General features: G+C 44.5%; 1 protein-coding gene across 3 annotated transcripts in view; it reads right to left on the reverse strand.

Moving 5' to 3' along the window:
• Positions 1-12,702, reverse strand: part of smarcd1 (SWI/SNF related BAF chromatin remodeling complex subunit D1) — a 45,473-nt gene that overhangs the window by 20,212 nt on the left and 12,559 nt on the right. For 2 of the 3 annotated variants that reach the window (XM_070869486.1, XM_070869485.1), the window contains exons 3-7: positions 11,462-11,504; positions 10,556-10,678; positions 3,742-3,864; positions 2,636-2,752; positions 1,032-1,133 (exon numbers count right to left, since the gene is read on the reverse strand). In XM_070869486.1, coding sequence (XP_070725587.1) covers positions 1,032-1,133; positions 2,636-2,752; positions 3,742-3,864; positions 10,556-10,678; positions 11,462-11,504 — 508 coding nt within the window. The remainder of the gene's footprint in view (positions 1-1,031; positions 1,134-2,635; positions 2,753-3,741; positions 3,865-10,555; positions 10,679-11,461; positions 11,505-12,702) is intronic. The other variant, XM_070869487.1, reaches the window with a different exon arrangement.

Genomic DNA, 12,702 nt, shown 5'->3' on the forward strand with positions numbered 1-12,702 from the left:
CTCAGCTGGAATCAACTAACCTCAGCACAGATCAGATGTCAGACCAAGATCCGTATGTCTCAGCTACTCAATGCCTTTAACCAACTGAGCCATTGGGCAGCTCAAACGACATTAATAGCAATTCATATCCTTTGCCAGTTCTGGGTATTTAAAACTCATTAAAATATTTCAAGGAAATATACTTGTGGATTTAGTACGTCTGGAGCTAATAAATGATCATATGTAACTCTTCATAAGAATTAGGAGCAGGACTCAGCCATTCGGCCCCTCGAGCCTGCTCCACCATTCAATAAGATCATGGCAGATCTTCTACCTTAATGTGTCCTTACTATACAGTATAAATGCACACGAGGCCCATACTTGAGAGGTGGTCACTGTGACCAGTAACCTTTATTAGCCAGCACTGAAGTGATGAAGGTGGGTGGAGCTTCCCCTTTTATACCTGAAAGTCCAGGTTAGGAGTGTCTTCCACAAGTTCACCACTTAGTGGTCAATGTTCTCACGGTGTACAACTTAGGTCAGTTTATACATGGGTTACAATGACAGTTGAATACATGACATACCTCAACTCCACTTTCCCACACTAACCCCCTATCTCTTGGTTCCCTTAATATCCAAAAATCTATCGATCTCGGTCTTCAATATACTCAATGACTGAGCCTCCACAGCCCTCTGGGGCAGAGAATTCCAAAGATTCACAACCCTCTGAGTGAAGTTGTTTCTCCTCATCTCAGTCCTAAATGGCCGACCCCTTATTCTAAGACTGTGACCCCTAGTTCTAGCCTCTCCAGCCAGAGGAAATATCCTCTCAGCATCTACCCAGTCAAGAATTTTGTATATTTCAATGAGCTCACCTCACATTCTTCTAAACTCAAGGGAATATAGGCCTCGTCTACTCAACCTCTCCTCATAGGACAATCCCATCACCCCAGGAATCAGACTAGAAAACCTATGTTGCACTCCCTCCAAGGCAAGTACATCCTTCCTTAGATAAGGAGACCAAAACTGTACAGTCAGCCCATTTTGCTTACCTGGTAATCCAACATCAATAACACTGTGCAGCGCACGTTCACATCTCCTGGTCTTTTCACTTGGAAGCCATCAGTCTCTTGGGTTGTGGCTGTCCTGTGCCACTGAGTGGAGTTAATGAAGTACAGTTACCACTTTGTATAACTGAGAGCAACTCATTCTTTCACCATCTACACCAGTAGAATTCTTCAGAGAATCATCTGTGCAATCATGCTCTCACTTACAGCCAATGCAATTGCACGAATGACATATTTTAATGAAGAGTGCACTGTTAGAGACACAAACGATCTGGCATTCTATCAGTTTCGCCTCAAATGATTCCTTTGTGTCACTTACCAGTATTGAGTCCCACCTCTAGTCCAGAGTGCTGATTGTTGAACTAAACTACACTCACGAGTTATGCCATGACAGCCAGCCAGAATAAGCTTTTACTGGGGTCCAGCAGACCTGTCAGTTTCTATTGTAGGGAATGGACAAGTTACAGGATGCATTCAGGCTCCTCCCATGACATGGGGAAGCAAGTGGGAAAGCAAGTTGTGAAGAGGATATAAAGAATCTGCAAAGGGATATGGATAGGTTAAGTGAGTGGGCAAAAATTTGGCAGATGGAGTATAATGTGGGAAAATGTGAGGTTATCCATTTTCGTAGGAAGAATAAAAAAGCAAATTATTTAAATAGAGACTACAAAATGCTTCAGTCCTTATACATGAAACACAAAAAGTTATCATTCAGGTACAGCAGGTAATTAGGAAGGCAAATGGAATGTTGGCCTTTATTGCAAGGGGGATAGAGTATAAAAATAGGGAATCCTGCTACAACTATACAGGGTATTGGGGAGACCACAGTTTTGGTCTCTGTATTTAAGGAGGGATATACTTGTATTGGAGGCTGTTCAGAGAAGGTTCACTAGGTTGATTCCTGAGATGAAGGGGTTGTCTTATGAAGAAAGGTTGAGCAGGCTGGGCCTATACTCATTAGCATTTAAAAGAATGAGAGGTGATATTATTGAAACATAAGATTCTGAGGGGGCTTGACAGAGTAGATGCAGAGAGGATGTTTCCCCTCATGGAGGAAATCTAGAGCAATCATAGGGGCCATAGTTTCAGAATAAAGGGTCACCCATTTAAAACAGACAAGGAGGAATTTCTTCTGAGGGTCGTGAATCTTTGGAATTCTCTACCCCAGAGAACTGTGGAGGCTGGGTCATTGAATATATTTAAGGTAGAGATAGACAGATTTTTGAACGATAGGGGAGTCAAGAGTTATGGGGAATAGGCAAGAAAATGGAGCTGAGGCCACGATCAGATCAGCCACGATCTCATTGAATGGCAGAGCAGGCTTGATGGGCCAAATGGCCCACTCCTGCTCTTATTTCTTATGTTCTTATGACATAAGTCACCAGAATGCCCGAGGAAAGAAGAGACCCAAACCACTGTGGTGTCTGTGAAGCTGTCATCATGGTGCTGACATTTTATTGCAGACAGAAAATCCTCAGACATGCTTCACTCTTCAAATGTTCAACTGTCGGCATTAAAATTGAAACAAATAAGATGTAGCACAACCAAATGATTCAGTCGCGGAGTGCACATCACTCCAGTCTGCTTACCTCAACCAGATGGTTGTCAGGTCCATAGAGGTCTTTATCCAGCTCAATCACAAGGGATTTGAAGAAAGAGGAAAATTTGCGCTTCTGTTTCGTAGCGTCATACTTCGATACAGCTGACTACATAAACACAAAAAAATAAGATTTCATAAGCTTCCTGCAGTTTAATGCAGATCAGTAGATGATTTGAGTGAAATTGAAGAAAGAAAAAGACTTGGATTTATATAGCACCGGACGTCTCAAAGCGCTTTTGGAGTGTAGTCACTGTTGTAATGTAGGAAATGCGGCAGGCAATTTGCGCACAGCAAGCTCCCACACACAGCAATGTGATAATGACCAGATAATCGTTTCTTTAGTGATGTTGATTGAGGGATTAATATTGGCCCCAGGACACTGGGGATAACTCCCCTGCTCTTCTTCGAAATAGTGCCGTGGGATCTTTTACATCCATCTGAGAGAGCAGACAGGGCCTCGGTTTAACATCTCATCCAAAAGACCACACCTCCGACAGTGCAGCACTCCCTCAGCACTGCACTGGGAGTGTCGGCCTAGATTTATGTGCTCAAGTCCCTGGAGTGGGACTTGAACCCACAACCTTCTGACTCAGAGGAGAGTGTGCTACCCACTGAGTCACAGATTCCCTTGCAGTTTTTCACCATTAATTTCCAGCGACCACCTTCTAATGCACCCACTCCCCCACCGCCTACAGTTCTCTAGTGGTCTGCCAAAGCTACGTGTCTCTGTGGCTGAGTGCCAAGACGAGCACCCTGATCCCAGCCTCTCGTTGGGCTGCACTGGAAGCCATGAGACAGGTACCCAGAAACAACTAGCCTGCTAATTTTCTTCGCCCCTGACCACCATCACCCCAAACAATGCATGGATTCTGTTTCGTGCCTCCCCACAGCAGATCAAGGCACAATCAACATCTCAGTGGTCAACTCCATACTGGTCAGTGCAACAAAGCAGATTCTTGACAACTGACATAAACACAACCCGACTGGCTTATTCATTATATCGTTGCTAAGGAATGTGGAGATTGGTATGACAGGGGTAGGGGCAATCTTTGATACACTCCTTCCCCAGGTAACTGAGAAAAATAAAAAGCTTACATCTTCTAGAAGCCTTCCTTCGACCCGAAGCTCCCAGGATGCCACTGTTCCTTCCCCATCTTCTGCGTCTGGTTTTGCAGGGTTGAACGTATTAGAAATAAATATACGAAGCTTTCGCTTTTGCTGGAAAAAAAAAAGAGGGAGTTTTACCTTAAAATATTTTTTTCTTCTGTTGCGCAGAAATATTATTGTATGAAAGAGTCTCTAAAGCAAGCTACTGAGGAATCCAGAGTTTGTTTCGGTTTGCCTGGTGTAGAATGCTTGCTGTTTCCCCCTTGCGACATATCCCACTTGCATTTCAGTATTTGGATGGCTTCTTTTGTTTGGCTATTTTGGTTGAGTTTTGAATTCTGCCCCTTATTCCTTCTCTCCTGAAGGGGGAATTCCATCGGTACCAGCACCCATTCAGTGTCTCACCCACGTGTTTACTCGACAGGCAAGTCTAGATAGTGAGTGTTGGTGGCATGCTCTACTGTAGGAAATCACAATTTATCCTCATTCAACGTTCCAGCATGGGTCACATCAGCCTCGTTGATTTCTTTCCTAACCACACGGAGATCAATTTTAACACCAAAGATCAGCTCACTTAGCACAGAGCGAGGAACATAAGAAATAAGTGTAGGAGTAGGCCATACAACCCCTCGAGCCTGATCTGATCTTGACCTCAACTCCACTTTCCTGCCTGTTCCCCATAACCCTCGACTCCCCTATAGTTCAAGAATCTGTCTATCTTGGCCTTTAATATATTCAATGACCCAGCCTCAACACCTTCGAATGCCTTTTGGAAATCCAAATACACTGCATCTACTGGCTCCTCTTTATCCACCCTGCTCGTTACATCCTCAAAGAACTCTAATAAATTTGTCAAACACGATTTCCCTTTCATAAAAAGGAACAAAGGAACGGAAACAGGTCATTCAGCCCCTCAAGCCTGGCAGATCTGTGTCTCAACTCCGTTTGCCCGCTTTGGTTCCGTAACCCTCAATATCCCTACCCAACAAATATCTAGCAATCTCCGCTTTGAAATGACCAATTAACCTAACCTCAACAGCTTTTTGGGAGGAGAGAGCTCCACATTTCTAACCTAGATCAAACCTTGCTGGGCTGCATGGTCCAACATATCCATTCATGAGGCACGAGAGGAACATTGGGGTTTCTTAAAAAGGAGGAGGAAGCTAGTGGTTATTCCATGGAGAGTCAAGCTCTCTGATGCTAACTACATCAATGTTTTGGCTCTCAGAAGGAGACCCAATTTATCAATCATCCGCCTTGAGCAGTCATGACAGCAGCCGTGAAGAATTCATTACCTCGCTTGGTTACCTATGCTGTTAAAATCGGTTAACTGCTGCTGAATTAACCCGCAGGGCATGAATGCAGCGGTACGCTATCGCAAGCAAATCGATTTGTGTAGCCCGCAAGCAAACAAAATTGAAACCAGATGCAAGGTCGAGAAAAGGAGTTGAATGGAGCTTCGAAGCCCAACATTGGAGAAAGGAAGCCTTATTACACCCCTACTCCGAGGAATATTGTGACGCACGCTATTCATTCTATACAAAGGTCACATACTTCACGCAATGATAAACCGGCACTCAAACTTTGAAATAAAAACCCCAGAAGCTCAGAATCTAAAGTGCCACACAAAAGACAAACGGTTAAATTAAAATGAATAATTACAAAGAATTAAACTGCTGTAACACACAAATCCCATTGGTTCTGCAAAGTCCCTTCCACAATGAAAAGATTCAAAGAGTCTTGTTCCATCCTCTCACAGTTTAATACCAGGTGTTGACAAACTACAAATGTAACGCCCCTATTTAAAAAAAGAGGCAGACAAAAAGCAGGAAACTATAGACCAGTTAGCCTAACATCTGTGGTTGGGAAGATGTTGGAGTCCATTATTAAAGAAGCAGTAGCAGGACATTTGGAAAAGCAAAATTCAGTCAGGCAGAGTCAGCATGGATTTATGATGGGGAAGTCATGTTTGACAAATTTACTGGAATTCTTTTGAGGATGTAACGAACAGGGTGGATAAAGGGGAACCAGTGGATGTGGTGCATTTGGACTTCCAGAAGGCATTTGACAAGGTGCCACATAAAAGGTTACTGCACAAGATAAAAGTTCACAGGGCTGGGGCTAATATATTAGCTTGGATAGAGGATTGGCTAACGAACAGAGTCGGGATAAATGGTTCATTCTCGGGTTGGCAATCAGTAACTAGTGCGGTGCTGCAGGGATCAGTGCTGGGACCCCAACTATTTACAATCTATATTAACGACCTGGAAGAAGGGAGCAAGTGCAACATAGCCAAGTTTGCTGATGATACAAAGATAGGAGGAAAAGCAATGTGTTGCCTCCCTGGTGCAAGGGTCAAGGCTGTCTCGGAGCGGGTGCAGGACATTTTGAAGGGGGAGGGTAAACAGCCAGTTGTCGTGGTGCATATAGGTGCCAACGATATAGGTAGAAAAAACGGGATGGGATCCGACAAAACACATTTAGGGAGCTTGGAGCTAAATTAAAAAGTAGGACCTCAAAAGTAGTAATATCAGTGCTACCAGTGCCACGTGCTAGTCAGAGTAGGAATCGCAGAATAGCTCAGATGAATATATGGCTTGAGAAGTAATGCAGAAGGGAGGGATTCAAATTCCTGGGACATTGGAACCGATTCTGGGGGAGGTGGGACCAGTACAAACCGGACGGTCTGCACCTGGACAGGACCGGAGCCAATGTCCTAGGGGGAGTGTTTGCTAATGCTGTTGGGGAGGGGTTAAACTAATATGGCAGGGGGATGGGAACCTATGCAGGGAGACAGAGGGAAGTAGAATGGGGGCAGAAGCAAAAGACAGAAAGAAGAAAAGAAAGTGGAGGGCAGAAAACCCAAGGCAAAAAGCAAAAAGGGCCACATTACAGCAAAATCCTAAAGGAGCAAAGGGTGTTAAAAAGACAAGCCTGAAGGCTCTGTGCCTCAATGCAAGGAGTATTCGGAGTAAGGTGGACAAATTAACTGCGCAGATAGCAGTTAACAGATATGATGTAATTGGCATCACGGAGACATGGCTCCAGGGTGACCAAGGCTGGGAACTTAACATCCAGGGGTATTCAACATTTAGGAAGGATAGACAGAAAGGAAAAGGAGGTGGGGTGACGTTGCTGGTTAAAGAGGAAATTAATGCAACAGTAAGGAAGGACATTAGCTTGGATGATGTGGAGTCTGTATGGGTGGAGCTACGGAATACCAAAGGGCAGAAAACGCTAGTGGGAGTTGTGTACAGACCATCAAACAGTAGCAATGAGGATGGGGACAGCATCAAACAAGAAACTGGGATGCGTGCAATAAAGGTACAGCAGTTATCATGGGTGACTTTAATCTACATATTGACTGGGCTAACCAAACTGGTAGCAATGCGGTGGAGGAGGATTTCCTGGAGTGTATTAGGGATGGTTTTCTAAACCAATATGTCTAGGGAGCTGGCCATCCTAGACTGGGTGATGTGTAATGAGAAAGGACTAATTAGCAATCTTGTTGTGCGAGGCCCCTTGGGGAAGAGTGACCATAATATGGTAGAATTCTTTATTAAGATGGGGAGTGACACAGTTAATTCAGAGACTAGGGTCCTGAACTTGGGGAAAGGTAACTTCGATGGTATGAGACGTGAATTGGCTAGAATAGACTGGCGACTGATACTTAAAGGGTTGACGGTAGATAGGCAATGGCAAACATTTAAAGATCACATGGATGAACCTCAACAATTGTACATCCCTGTCTGGAGTAAAAATAAAACGGGGAAGGTGGCTCAACGGTGCCTAACAAGGGAAATTAAAGATAGTGTTAAATCCAAGGAACAGGCATATAAATTGGCCAGAAAAGCAGCAAACCGGAGGACTGGGAGAATTTTGTAATACAGCAGAGGAGGACAAAGGGTTTAATTAGGAGGGGGGAAATAGAGTATGAGAGGAAGCTTGCTGGGAACATAAAAACTGACTGCAAAAGCTTCTATAGATATGTGAAGAGAAAAAGATTAGTGAAAACAAATGTCGGTCCCTTGCAGTCAGATTCAGGTGAATTTATAATAGGGAACAAAGAAATGGTGGACCAGTTAAACAAATACTTTGGTTCTGTTTTCACGAAGGAAGACACAAATAACCTTCCGGAAATACTAGGGGACCACGGGTCTAGTGAGAAGGAGGAACTGAAGGATATCCTTATAAAGCAGGAAATTGTGTTAGGGAAATTGATGGGATTGAAGGCCAATAAATCCCCGGGGCCTGATAGTCTGCATCCCAGAGTACTTAAGGAAGTGGCCACAGAAATAGTGGATGCATTGGTGATCATTTTCCAACAGTCTATCGACTCTGGATCAGTTCCGATGGACTGGAGGGTAGCTAATGTAACACCACTGTTTAAAAAAGGAGGGAGAGAGAAAACAGGTAATTGTAGGCGGTTATAGCCTGACATCAGTAGTGGGGAAAATGTTGGAATCAATTATTAAAGATGAAATAGCAGCGCATTTGGAATGCAGTGACAGGATCGGTCCAAGTCGGCATGGATTTATGAAAGGGAAATCATGCTTGACAAATCTTCTGGAATTTTTTTGAGGATGTAACTAGTCGAGTAGACAAGGGAGAACCAGTGGATGTGGTGTATTTGGACTTTCAAAAGGCTTTTGACAAGGTCCCACACAAGAGGTTGGTGTGCAAAATCAAAGCACATGGTATTGGAGGTAATGTACTGACATGGATAGAGAACTGGTTGGCAGACAGGAAGCAGAGAGTCGTGATAAACGGGTTCTTTTCAGAATGGCAGGCAGTGACTAATGGAGTGCCGCAGGGCTCAGTGCTGGGACCCCAGCTCTTTACAATATACATTAATGATTTAAATGAAGGAATTGAGTGTAATATCTCCAAGTTTGCAGATGGCACTAAACTGGGTGACAGTGTGAGCTGTGAGGAGGACGCTAAAAGGCTGCAGGGTGACTTGGACAAGTTAGGTGAGTGGGCAAATGCGTGGCAGATGCAGTATAATGTGGATAAATGTGAGGTTATCCACTTTGGGGGCAAAAACACGAAGGCAGAATATTATCTGAATGGCGGCAGATTAGGAAAAGGGGAGGTGCAACGAGACCTGGGTGTCATGGTTCATCAGTCATTGAAAGTTGGCATGCAGGTACAGCAGGCGGTGAAGGAGGCAAATGGTATGTTGGCCTTCATAGCTAGGGGAATTTGAGTATAGGAGCAGGGAGGTCTTACTGCAGTTGTACAGGGCCTTGGTGAGGCCTCAGCTGGAATAGTGTGTTCAGTTTTGGTCTCCTAATCTGAGGAAGGACGTTCTTGCTATTGAGGGAGTACAGCGAACGTTCACCAGACTGATTCCCGGGATGGCGGGACTGACATATGAAGAGGGCCTTTATACATTGGAGTTTAGAAGGATGAGAAGGGATCTCATAGAAACTTACAAGATACTGACGAGACTGGACAGGTTAGATGCAGGAAGAACATTCCCGATGATGGGGAAGTGCAGAACCAAGGGACAGAGTCTTAGGATAAGGGGTAGGCCAGTTAGGACTGAGATGAGGAGAAACTTCTTCACTCAGAGTTGTTAATCTGTGGAATTCCCTGCTGCAGAAAGCTGTTGATGCCACTTCATTGGATATATTCAAGAGGGAATTAGATATGGCCCTTATGGCTAAAGGGATCAAGTGGTATGGAGAGAAAGCAGGAAAGGGGTACTGAGGGAATGATCAACCATGATCTTATTGAATGGTGGTGCAGGCTCGAAGGGCCGAATGGCCTACTCCTGCACCTATTTTCTATGTTTCTATGTGTGAGGAGGACACAAAAAATCTGCAAAAGGACATAGAAAGGCTAAGTGAGTGGATAAAAATTTGGCAGAGGGAGTATAATGTTGGAAAGTGTGAGGTCATGCACTTTGGCAGAAAAAAAAATCCAAGAGCAAGTTATTATTTAAATGGAGAAAGATTGCAAAGAGCTGCAGTACAGCGGCACCTGTGGGTACTTGTGCATGAAACACAAAAGGATAGTATGCAGGTACGGCAAGTGATCAGGAAGGCCAATGGAATCTTGGCCTTTATTGCAAAGGGGATGGAGTATAAAAGCAGGGATATCTTGCTACAGCTATACAGGGTATTGGTGAGGCCACACCTGGAATACTGTGTACAGTTTTGGTTTCCATATTTACGAAAGGATATACTTGCTTTGGAGGCAGTTCAGAGAAGGTTCACAAGGTTGATTCCGCAGATGAGGGGGTTGAATTATGAGGAAAGGTTGAGTAGGTTGGGCCTCTAACTCATTGGAATTCAGAAGAATGAGAGGTGATCTTATCGAAGCGTATAAGATTATGAGGGGGCTTGGCAAGGTGGATGCAGAGAGGATGTTTCTTCTGATAGGGGAGATTAGAACTCGAGGCATAATGTTAGAATAAGGGGCCGCCCACTTAAAACTGAGATGAGGAGAAATTTCTTCTCTCAGAGGGTTGTGAATCTGTGGAATTCGCTGCCTCAGAGCTGTGGAAGCTGGGACATTGAATAAATTTAAGACAGAAATAGACAGTTTCTTAAACGATATGGGAATAAGGGGAGCGGGCAGGGAAGTGGACCCGAGTCCATGATCGGATCAGCCATGATCGTATTAAATGGCGGAGCAGGCTCGAGGGGCCTTATGGCCTACTCCTGCTCCTATTTCTTTTGTTCTTATGACACTAGATTAAAAAGTGTCCGAGCCACATTGCTTAAAAATCAAGTTTTAGTAGGATGAGGTACAGATCGTCTCCAAATAACTGAGCTCGTGCCATACATTTTACCTTTATTGGTCTTTTTAATGCTTCCTGGATGTCTAGACGTTTCCTCATTATAGTCTGGTCCAACTTCCTCTCAAATGCCAGTAAATCCATGTAGGCTTGAGACTCTGGCACAAGCTCCCGAATCTGTAGCAAAAAGGATAATGCAAACACTGATCATCACCAAAACAGCCCTTTTCAAAGCCACAAATGACATCCTCGGTGACTGTGGTGCACAATCCCTTCTTACCTTCCTCCACCTGTCTTCAGCCTTTGACATGGTCGACCACACCACCCTCCTCCATTGTCCAGCTGAGTGGGGCTGCCCTCGTCTGGTTCCACTCTTATCCATCCAGTACTTAGACCCCTCCTCTTTTTCATCAACATGCTGCTTCTTGAAGGCATGATGCTGACCCCCAGCTCGACCTCCTCACCACCTCCCCCTCAACCCCTCCCCATTGCCTCTGTGTTGATGGACTACTTGTCCAGCATCCAGTGTTGAATGAATCACAATTTCCTCCAGTTAAACGGAGGGAAGACCAAATCCATCGTCTTCAGCCCTGCCATAAACTCCAAGTCATTGTCACCGATTCCATCCCCCTCCCCGGCAATTATTGCAGGCTGAACCAGAAATGTTCTGAATTGGATTTGAAGCCAGGTCCCAAGCAATGCAAGTCCACATCAAACCCACTGCACTGCAGTTGCCTAGACCATATCAAGCATTGACCAAAAAAAAGGTCTTGCTCCCCATCAGCCCGAGTGGCCATTTTAAACATGCTGATTGACAAGCCTTATGATCAGCACATCTCGCCTGCCTTCAGCTATGGAATGGTGTGCGAAGATTACTTTTTTTAAATTCAAAACTTTTGGATCAGGTGCCCGAGGTGAAGAATGTGGTGCAGGAAAATAACAAAAAAAGGAAATACTTACCCTCTGAGGTAGAATTTTATCTGCCATTTTCTTCTTCTTTGCACTATTCAAATGAAAGAATAAATGTGTTACCCTGACAACCGATCTTCCAAAACCAGCCACTCCAAAATGGCACCCGTTTAATATTCAGGCAGAGTGCCATGGCCATTAGAAGCACAAGGCACCATAAGAGGTTACCTGGCAAAAACCTGACATTAAAACACTGCCAAAACAACTACAGAAACATGACCCGCAACAACTCTGTAAATTAATCACAAAACTGATCAAATGTCAGGACAAAATGAGATCACACAACTAACCAGTTATTGTAAAGACAAAGCATTTGTGCATTAAGAACTTTGTTCTCAATAAGTTTTTAAAACTGTGTTCCTTTCGAATTTCCTCTCCATCACCCCAAAAGACACCACCCCCTTCCATTCACTTAATCATTGGTGGCCGTGCCTTCAGCTCTTTAGGTCCCGTGTTCCTCCCTGAAGCCCTGTGTCTCGGCCTCCCACTACTGGGGTAAAGCTCAACGGATACAGACAGCCATCCAGCGCCTCGTCTAAGTGGCTATACTTCATGCACAAACAGTGTGCGTCAGCAGGTGATTTGATGACATGGGGGAGTAGATACAAAAGCAACGTTGAATCCTGCCATGAACCCAAGGTACACATACGTGTGCACTTCAGTCAGTCATTGGATAGTGATCAGGAGAGGGGGAAAAAAAAAAAAATCAGCCCAGGAGTACAGTAGTGACATGTAGTGCCCAATCTGCTCCCCCGGCTGAAATCACCAACCTGAGCACACAGCAGGGGGCGATCTTCTGAACTGCAGTCCCTACCACTAACCTAGTCCCCACTCAGCACAGACAGCCGAGCGAGCAAGGCGACTCCTATAAATGGTGGGGACTGCACATGGCGTACACACGGAGCCATGCATTTACCTACTAAGCTATCCAAGGACATTTCTATGCCGGTTTCTCCACATTAATGGATGGTAAGGATAAATATGATAAAGCACAAAGATGATGAAATAACTGCAGCAGCTGAATGGCTGACATTGGCTGTACAGTATTGCAAGAGTCCCACTGTGTGAAGAATAATGTATTTATGATTTGAAAATGTTCATCGTGCAACTCTGTAGAAGCAGTGTGCTTGCTGCAGATAAGACCACTATTCTGGCGAACAGAATAAAGAAAACGTTCAGCAGTTATGGGCTACTACAATACTTTGGGCTTGAGGGAGAAAAGAAAACAGCCA

Source organism: Pristiophorus japonicus, chromosome X (genome assembly GCF_044704955.1).
Source record: "Pristiophorus japonicus isolate sPriJap1 chromosome X, sPriJap1.hap1, whole genome shotgun sequence".
Classification (NCBI taxonomy): domain Eukaryota; kingdom Metazoa; phylum Chordata; class Chondrichthyes; family Pristiophoridae; genus Pristiophorus; species Pristiophorus japonicus.